Source organism: Hakea prostrata, chromosome 2 (assembly GCF_041222555.1).
Source record: "Hakea prostrata isolate BN-2017 chromosome 2, UWA_Hpros_2, whole genome shotgun sequence".
Lineage (NCBI taxonomy): Eukaryota > Viridiplantae > Streptophyta > Magnoliopsida > Proteales > Proteaceae > Hakea > Hakea prostrata.
This window is the reverse complement of record NC_142601.1, coordinates 1,678,565-1,688,703: the sequence shown is the minus strand read 5'-3', so window position 1 is coordinate 1,688,703 and position 10,139 is coordinate 1,678,565. Positions and strand designations below refer to the sequence as shown.

General features: G+C 37.7%; 1 protein-coding gene across 4 annotated transcripts in view; it reads right to left on the bottom strand.

The window, feature by feature from the left end:
- Positions 1 to 4,571: 4,571 nt before the first annotated feature.
- LOC149023194 (splicing factor Cactin-like) overlaps positions 4,572 to 10,139 on the bottom strand; it is a 45,322-nt gene continuing 39,754 nt past the window's right edge. The window contains exons 11-16 of one of the 4 annotated variants that reach the window (XR_016171498.1): positions 9,986 to 10,121; positions 9,761 to 9,903; positions 8,719 to 8,895; positions 8,374 to 8,640; positions 8,113 to 8,284; positions 4,572 to 5,023 (exon numbers count right to left, since the gene is read on the bottom strand). Coding sequence is in view for 2 of the 4 variants with exons in the window: in XM_089143752.1 (XP_088999878.1) it covers positions 8,165 to 8,284; positions 8,374 to 8,640; positions 8,719 to 8,895; positions 9,761 to 9,903; positions 9,986 to 10,121 (843 nt within the window). In the remaining 2 variants the exon portion in view is untranslated. The remainder of the gene's footprint in view (positions 5,024 to 8,112; positions 8,285 to 8,373; positions 8,641 to 8,718; positions 8,896 to 9,760; positions 9,904 to 9,985; positions 10,122 to 10,139) is intronic. The other 3 variants (XR_016171499.1, XM_089143752.1, XM_089143753.1) reach the window with 3 other exon arrangements.

The window sequence follows — 10,139 nt, the reverse complement described above, 5'->3', positions numbered from 1 at the left end:
AAGATTGTTGGCCAAATTGATAGTAAATCAGGAGAATAATATATTATCAGGAGAAACTAGAAGACAATAGTCAAAATATTAGAATAACTACCTAGAAGTAGTTCTAACATAGATTAGAATCAGATAATTACAGTAAGAGTAAATCATAGTATCATGCTAGATCAAATCACTGGAAATACAACATATGGTCTAAGGAAAGAGTAGAGTGAATGGGAATTCACTGACTATGAGGGTTCGAAACTAGGCCATTACAGTAGTGTAAGACCTTCCTCACAATCAAAGCAAATAGTAAAAACAGTAGAGCAAGTAAATCAATCAAGTATGGGATTGAATACTAATCTTGTAGAAGTAGATCAATGGAGGAACTTTACTTGGATGCTTGGAATCAACCTTGGGCTTGAAGAGGAGGCTCTAGGGTTCTTCTCACGTTCTCCAAGAGTTAAGAGGCATAGTGTTTCGATTTAGTTCAAAGTTACATATAAATAGGACTTCAAAACCTAAAACTTCCAAAAATACACAATTCTGTCCGGAGGCTGCCTCGGGATCAACCAAAGGGTTCCCCCCTACAAGTTGCTGAATTTTGACTTCCAAAAGCCAAAACCAACACTTGGATCCTCAACCAACTTAAGAAAGGGTCTTACCTAACTACCTAACTCCATAGGACCTTCTAAAGGTGTCAACATTATACTCAAGGTCCATCTTTTTTGTCCATTCCCATTTAAACTACAACTTCTTTCAAATCAAACAAGGTTTCCGAGATAAGATCTTCAATATCAATCTCCATTGGTTCTAGGTCAAAGCCAATAAGTTCAATAGAGAGGGTCCACAACTGTCTTCTACCTTGACTTCGGGTCTTCGGACCTAGAACACAGATGTTCGAATAAGGGTTGGTGTGGGATTTCACAGTTGAAGATCTAATTGTTAGGCTTTGCATAAGAAGACAATAAGGCTTGGAGAGGAAGTTCTCCAACCTTGTTGTTGCCAAGGCAAATGTGGTGAAGCGTGGTGAAAGCTCCAAGAATAAGAAAGGTAAACACAAGTCGGACTTCAATATGGGACTTAAGGTGGAATATTTAAGAAACCAATGTTCCAAGGAAAATGTTTTAATTGTGACAAGATGGGTCACAAATCGGCAAATTGTAGATTGCCAAAGAGGAACAAGAAGAAAGAGACCAACTTGGTTGACAATGCCACATATGAATTGTCTGATATGAGTCCCTCTGTGGTGGTATCTGAAGTCAACTTGATAGACTCAAATCCAAAGGAATGGTGGCTGGACACTGGAGCGACACGCCATGTTTGTTGTAATGGATATGCTTTCTCTGATTTCACACCTGTGAATAACGGAGAAAAGTTATTTATCGCAAACTCTGCAACTTCTAAAATCAAGGGTCAAGGAATTGTATTCCTAAGGATGACATCAGGCAAGGAAGTGAAGCTACGAAATGTCATTTATGTGCCTGACATCCGAAAGAATCTGATCTTTGGAACACTTCAGAGTCAACATGGATTCAAAATGGTTTTTTAAATCTGAAAAGTTAGTTTTGACCAAACAAGGTGTTTATGTTGGGAAAGGGTACGTAAAAGAGGGATGTTGAAAATGAATGTAATGGCTATCAAGCCAAAACCCATCAATGATAGAGGAAAGTCTTCCTCTTATATGCTCGAGTCTTCTAACTTGTGGCATGGTAGACTAGGTCATGTTAATTTTGATATTCTACGCAGATTAATTAACATGGACAACATACTCTCATTTAACATTGATCCCAATCATAAATGTGAAATTTGTATAGAAGCCAAACTAACTAGATCATCGTTCAAAACAATTAAAAGGAATATTGAACCATTTTATTTAATTCATAGTGATATTTGTGATTTAAATTTGTTCAAACTCGAGGGGTAACAAATATTTTATCACCTTCATTGATGATAGCACGAAATATTGCTATGTATATTTGCTTAGGAGCAAAGATGAGGCTATACAAAAATTTGTTTTATATAAGCAAGAAGTGGAAAACCAACTTAATAAGAAGATTAAGATGGTGAGAAGTGACCGTGGTGGTGAATATGTAGAACCATTTAGTGAATTTTGTGCACTACATGGTATTATTCGTGAAGTCACATCCCCTTATACTCTCCTCAATCAAATGGAGTAGCTAAACGCAAAAATCATACATTGAATGAAATGATGAATTCAATGTTGATAATTTCTGGATTGCCATAGAACTTGTGGGGGGAAGCGATTTTAACGGCTAACTACCTTTTACATTAGGTTCCTCAGAAGAAAGAGGATAAAACACCTTATGAATTGTGGAAAGGAAGAAAACCTTCCTACAACTACTTGAAAGTGTGGGGGTGTCTTGCCAAGGTATTGGCTCCAACACCTAAAAGAATGAAAATATGTCTTAAAATAGTTGATTGTATTTTCATTGGCTATGCTCAAAATAGCAATGCTTATCGATTTCTTGTGTATGAATCTAAAAGCCCCGAGATTCATAAGAATACAATAATGGAATCAAGGAATGCTTCGTTCTTTGAGCATGTATTTCCTTGTAACTTCAAAGAAGATTGTTCAGCTTTGTCTAAACAAACAACTGAGGCTAATGAAAGTAATAATCCAGTTCAAGATCTTTACTATGAATCAGAAGAGATAGAGGTAGAGCTTAGAAGAAGCAAAATGGCAATAATAGAAAAATCTTTTGGGCCAAATTTTTTGACTTACTTCTTAGAAGCTGAACCTCAAACATATAAAGAAGCTATGAGTTTAACCAAGGGTCCTTTATGCAAAGAAGCCATAAAGAGTGAAATTGATTCTATTATGCAACATCATATTTGGGAGCTAGTGGACCTTCTTCCAAGAAATAAACCATTAGGCTCTAAGTGGATTTTTTAATGCCTGATGGCTACCTAGCAAAACCCATTGTAATTTTTTTAATTACTATGGCGACGCCTACTTATGGAACAAAGCACCTCAAGTTTGGATCATCTTATTTAAAGGACGTTAAGCGACGCTCACAGCAATGGTTTTGTTTCTTTATCAAATAACATGCACTTAAAAAACACTATGACACCAGTAATTCCTGGGCACATTCATAAGCAAGAGAGCTTGTGCGACCTCCAAGAAGTGACGGTTCTTGTATTTAGCCACTCCATTTTGTTGAGGAGTATAGAATAACTAATTTGATAAATCATGTCAATAGAACTGCAAAAACCTAATATATTATGTGGAACAAATTATTTGGATTGAAACACTTTAACAGGTAAAGAAAATGGAGTCTTATTTCATTATTAAAATTTTTGAATACAAATAAAAATCTAGTTAGATCTTTTAAGAGATACAACCACGTGATACGAGAAAAATCGTCCACAAAAGTCACAAAATACCAAAACCAATGCCTATTATAACTCTACGAGGACTCAAATATTAGAGTGAACTAAGGAAAATAAAGACTCAATGCAAGGGACAAAGCGACAACGATACATAGTCAATGATGCTTCCTTACATGCTTCACAATTTGATTTAGATAAGAACTCAAAAGATGAAAATAAAAATTGCAACTTAGGTTAGAGAAGATGACCTAAACAACACTGCCACTGAAACACAGAGATACTATTATTAGAGAAAGCAAAGAGTAGGGCAACGTAATCCAGATAGTAAAGTCCATTCTCTAAACCCCTCCCCCCTCCTCAAACGAAAAAATAAAGGTCCAGTCTCTAAACGCCTCCCCCCTCAAAAAAAAAAAAAAAAAAGTTCATTCTTCCCACACCTTCTACCAATTGTCTTCTACATGTGAAGATCCTGAAAAACACGAGTCAACTGCGTTACAGATAATATATTAAAAGGAAAGCGACCAAGATGCAAAACTTAGTTAATGTAAGCAGAGGTGTGGGAGAACCACTTCCAAAATCTAAGATAGGTGAGGGGTCCCATTAGCAGTATCGACAGCACAATTACTAGTTGATTTAATAAAAGAGTTATACATGGATGACTTACCGGTCATATAAGTAGAACCCTGAATCAATGCTTAGGTGGATGTAGTATTGCTGAGGCTGAATTCAATACTGTTTTTCTGCACCGTATCATACCGAATTTTGCAACGGTGCAGTTCAATATGGTTTATAAGATTTTCGATGACGATATTAGGTTTTGGTATGAAATTGTTACCTTGATTATAATGTTGTGATAGTTGAGAGGAACTGATACCTCCGTTGACAAATTTCACAGAGCGAAATCCCAGGGTACGCCTGGCCACGCCTATGAAAGAAGTGGGAGTGAATGGGCTGGATTGGCGATGCCAAACCCGACCTTCACTTGGACCATAGATTTAGTACCATAACGATTCATCTTATTCACAACAAATCACACGCAAGAATATTAGAAGTTTTATTAGTAGCTAAACCATATGTTGATTTCTTCCAGTTAAATTGCACAACCAATTAATTTGTAATTACTCTATTAATTTGTAATTCATTCTCTGACAAATTGGCACAAAATCTCAAACCCAGATAGTCTTTTCTGTTATACCACCTCAGCTTCCAGTCACGGTATGTATGCACATGCATTACCACAGTTTTCCCTTTCCCTGTTTCCAGTGTACAAGTTCCTTCTTGAATAACATGTAGCAACAGACCTGAAACAAATTAGCAGTAAACCACTGAATGCTAGCATACCAACGAAATATTAATATCATCCATCAAAATCGGATGGTTTTGATTCGTCTTCATTGTTGACCAGTGGAGTCCCACTCTGAGAGAGTAGTAAGTCCCTCATTTCTCTGGAACTTCTGAGTTCAGCCAATGCATCAGCTCTCCTCCGAGGCACAAGAATCCAGAATCAGCACTAGCTTCCCACTCAAGTTCACTTGGAGAACGAGATGAGTAACAACTATAGTCTTGGCGAAGAGGTGGTGCAGTCCGTAGCATGTGAACGAGAACACCAACAGCAGCATCTTGAGATTTTCTGCTTGATGAGAACACTTGTGAAGACTCAGTAATTTCTTTCCCGTCGAGGTTCCTGCCAGACCTAAGAGGTAGACATTACGTGAGCCATGGCAGATCCAAAAAAAAAAGTTACCAACTTAGCCTTATTAGATCAATAACATAAAGAAACAACTATAACTTATGCCCATATAACATCTCAAAATGCCAAATAGGGAGTGGACAAATACCAAGACACCAATTCCTGATAAAAAAAAATTTAATTGGTAAATCACGTTTGATGACATCTCAAATGCAAGTAGCCATAGCAAACTATAGTTCTGAATCGCAAAGCAATTCCAAAGGCAAACTCTATGATTTTCTGATCAAAGGTTCGCGTAGATCTAATGGGTTTCCTGATCAAAGGTTCTGTGGCGGGAAACCTTATAGTTTTGATTCCTGAAGCAAACTATAGGATTTCCTCCTGTCGTGGAGTGTTTGTGACAAATGCCACTTGGAACTTCAATACTCGGCAGGTACAGTATGAGAAGAACCAACTACTTGGCGAATGAATAAGATGGTGCGATCATGCATACCAAGAAACTTTCTATTTTGTGTGTGTGTATGTTTTGGGTGGTGGTGCGTAGGTTCTTGAAATCCTAAGCCTAAGGCTACAGACTTTAAGGATATCAAAAAAATAATTTATTGAGTTAGATACATTATGGTCATAAACGAGCAGCTTGGTAGGGACCTAGCAATCATTCTTTAGTTCTCAGATTTTAACAGTCGCAAGTCCTAATAATAGAAAAAGGTCAAGAACTGAATAAATACTCGCTCAACTAAATAGAAAACCCAACAGCAGCCTGAACAGGCAAACTTGTGCAATTGAAAGAAACCAAGAACATCTAAGCAAAAAAATTAACATCATGCTGCATCAAGAAAACAAAGGCAGCAATTAAAATCTAAAAGTAGAACAAAACCATTTGAAGAGATCTCTGCAACCATTTCCACCCAACTGAATGGATCAAACATTTTTTATTTTTTTGCATAATACAGCTCCAGTCCTAATTTTACTGTATTTAATAAAAGCCTACAATGATTCTAGGATTCCCCTTCAAGAATCAGCCCTTGTCTCTTTTTCTCATGGAAGTGGTAAACCTTTTACCCTTTTCTTCCTTCAAAACCACCTCCAATTCCATCAATACTAACTAAAACTAAGAAGTGTTCAAGAAAAAAAATTAAATCCCAAAATAATTAGATTCTAGACCTTTACCCTTTTCTTCGTGGAATGCTTTAGTTTTTATCTTAATTAGTTTTCTTGACTTGCTTTCTACATACACCATTGTAATGGTTCATGAGATGAAGTAATCATCTGAGGACCTGAAGTAGATGGTTCATTTATATAATGTATGTATACCATTGTAATGCTCTTAGAGCATCATCCTCATGATCAAGATGTATACACTCATCTTTGATTCAAATGTTCATTCAGGCTTGTAACCTTTCGGCCAATCGTCAATAAAATTGGATGTAATCCATATGAAATCATAATAATTTTCTAATTATTTGAAATATTCATCAATGACCTTTCAGCAAAAATTACGGGGATAAGGCTGCGTACAGGTATTGCTGCCCAAAGCTTTATACAGAAATTCGGGCACCAGATACACCGTTTTGTTCATTTTAAATAAAATATTCAGTGACTTGATTATGCATGTTGGACCAACAGAAACAGAACATAGACACCTCATTCCTATAATCGTACCATTTTGTCCCACTGTATATGATAAATTGGTATATCGGCATACCCAATCTACACTCTTTGCTTATGCATGTTGGACCAACAGAAAATTCCTAGTAGAAATATGCAATTATTTATTCTTGACCCTGTTGAACCTCACTCGGCAAATGGTGAAAAGCTCACTAAGAACCCAGTGGGGGAGTAAAAAGAGAAGCTGTGGAGTTCAAAACTTTTCTTGCAAGACAAGATGGTGGACTTCTTCAGCAACTGGAAGACTGGTCCCATTCACTGATCCCATTCTTCAGATGCACCATGTATTAAATCAGGGTTCACTGGCTTTTCTTATGTATCAGCTTGTAGGCACATGACCAGCAGGAATGGCAGGTTTCACTGGTTTTCCTCCTCGAAGTAATTAATGCTATCAAGCATAACCAGAAAGGGGGGGAAATGACAACTGTAAGTCAATGACTATTCATGATTCTGTTTACGATCAATTTCATATGGGATCCAACGGAATGTTATAGTAAAACTCCATTTGAAACGATGTGGTAGAAAGCAATGTGACTTGAAGGGCATGGTTACAACCTCTTGTTAACAGGCCTGATTCCGTCATAGGGTAGAATGATGGCGACAAGTGAGTCCACTGATGGATACTCAAGGAAATGGCCAACAGCAACTTCGACATGCCAATTTCAATCTAGAGGTATGCAGCTAACTCAGAAAGGACGTAAACCAGACATGTAACTAGGGAACCTTGGATCTACCAGTCCATGCTTTTCAGCCCAATCTAAGTCTACCACATGCCAATGAGGGGGCATACCAAACGCATGAAGCTTCTGTCACGGCAGGGGAATCATTGTACGTAGCCCTACCTCTGCTGTATCGTGACTTGAATCTATGACCACTTGATCACAATGAGCAACCCTACCACATGATTGAATAAGCATAATTATGGTCCAATAGTGTTGACACAAAAAAAGTATGGAGTGACCAGAGATGGTTTACCTATAACATACACTGTCCGTCTATGGTCATCATCATCAAGTCTTAAACTAAATGGGGTTGAAACCATGGAATACATGATTCTAACCTCCCAATCAGCTCAATTTGAGTCCATGCTAGATACAAGGCTTAAGCTATGCATATCCTTTCTAACCACTTCTCTTAAGGTTATTTTAGGTCTACCCCTAGCTCTTCTAATTCCTTCAATCTAAATTATATCACTTCTTCGTCCAAGGGCATCTACAAGCCTCCATTGAACGTGGTCGTGCCACCTCAAACAACCTTCTCGTAGCTTATCACTTTTTAACCATCTACGCTAATCAACTCAAAAATAAATGAGGGTATACAAACAGAATTATCAAAAGAACAGCAAGTATTCATTTCTGACACTAGAATCATAAATTTAATCATTTTTTACCATTGGAAATGAGAGAGACAACTGTGGCACTTACTCATATAAGAGTATATTTGAAGTAGCACATACCATTGTCCTGTTTTAACTTCTTATCGGCGGTAACGATAGCGTTTGAAGTTAATATAGACATGCAAAATGCCCCGCTCAAATGTGCATTTGAAACCCTTCTTATGGGAATATTCCCACTCTTTGTTCACAATCTTGAATGCCTGTAATGCAATTACAGTAGTTTTTCAATTAAATTATCTTTAATGAAACTAATGATGTAGGTTCATTCAATGGGCAAAGCAGGACTCACAATGTCTTCGTATGGTGGCCCAGCATGAAACCTGATAAGGCACGTCTCACCATTGCTTCCATCATTCTCTATAGTATACACTGGAGCTTTTGTTTTGTCAACAAGATCCGGGTAAAATATATTAAATTTGTAACCTTGCACAATCTTCGGAGGTGGATTGTCGTGGTCATAGTGGGTCTGGTTGTACTTGTTCCACTCATATCCAGTGTGAACCCTGTTGAAATACTTCGGTTTCCTTGGACGGTATTTATCATGCCACCAGTATACCTGGATCGAGATCTCTCCTTATACAGCAATGGGAAATCAAATGGAGGAAAATAGAAACATTAGAATTTAAAAACACACCTGTGAATCCAGGTTGACTTCAGCGCCAGAACCAAATACTGCATCACCTTCCTCCATGGCACCCATAGCTTTCATGGCCTTCAGCTCCATGCTATCTTCTGATGAATTTGGTTTTGAAGCCATTGATTCCCGAATCCGTTTTTGCTGTTCTTCTAGTACAGCCACCCTTTTTCTTTCCTGATATATTAAACAGAAAAGGTTTTAAAATGTTGAAGCCAATATCAATTCTGGTTCAAATCAGAATGGAATCAGCTGTCAGCAAACACAGTTGGACACTTTAGTTACTGATAGAGGGAGTCATAGGAATCACAGTTGGTTGATTGCAAGACTATAGGCCTCATTTGATTCCAATCTGATCTATAAAGCCATTGTAAAAAGGGATTTTGAAAGAGAATTAGGAAGTTTGCCCCAAGATAAGCAGTAAATACAAAGTGCCAAGGCATATTACAAAAGTTTTGGGGGGATCAACCAACTATTGTTAGGAGACTAAGCTGTAATAGTGTTTCTAGTTCAGTGTCATCAGATACAGTGGGGCATATTACAAAAGTTTTGAGGGGATCTGGTCTTAATTTGGAGTCAATCCATTGAAAGAATTTTTTTGGTAGATCCATTGGAAGATCACTCACAGTTATTGTGAAGCACATGCAGAAGCAGATTAAGCAGCTAAGCCTCAAAGAATGGAGGGGTGGGACCTTAGAGACATGGCCACAGTTCATTTTTTAATAGAATGGCATGAGATGCCAGCATTAGCTGAGAATCAGATCAATAGGTAATAACGTAAAAATTTTGAAGGGTGGCTCCTCCTGTTGATGGCAATGCTGAAGGTGGGAGGTGTTCGAGGATCATTTGCTAATCATAGCATCCCTTTCTTTCTCTGGCAAAGTTGGGTAATACTGTTACTGGGTGGCAGAACTGAATCTAGTGCAGTGAAAAGCATATCTAATACATTCAAATGAACATATGTGAATTAGTGTATGGATTACTAGTTAAATGCATATATAATACACTAAAATCAGCAAATGCGAGTCAGTAAATTGCTTACCAGTTCAACCCTATCCTCTTCAGGATCAATAGCTTCTTCATTTTCGTCACCATGCAGCAGCTGCGGTGAAAATGAACCAGGTTCTTCTTCAGGTTCATGAGTCTCTTCATCAATCAGGGGCTCAAGAGAATATTGTTGAACATCTAGATACAAATCTGGATTAGCTAATCTTTCTAAACAATGTCATAAAACCAAAACAGATTAAGCAGCAAGGATAGCACATACCTTCCACATCTTGAATGACATCCACTTGAGGATTCGAGTTATGATCACCTTCCAAGTCTTCCTCACTCTCCAAAGGTTGCTCCAGTCGTTGGAGATGTTTGTGCAATAGATTAGCATGAATCTCCTTTAGAAGAGCCTATTATAGCAAAAGTCA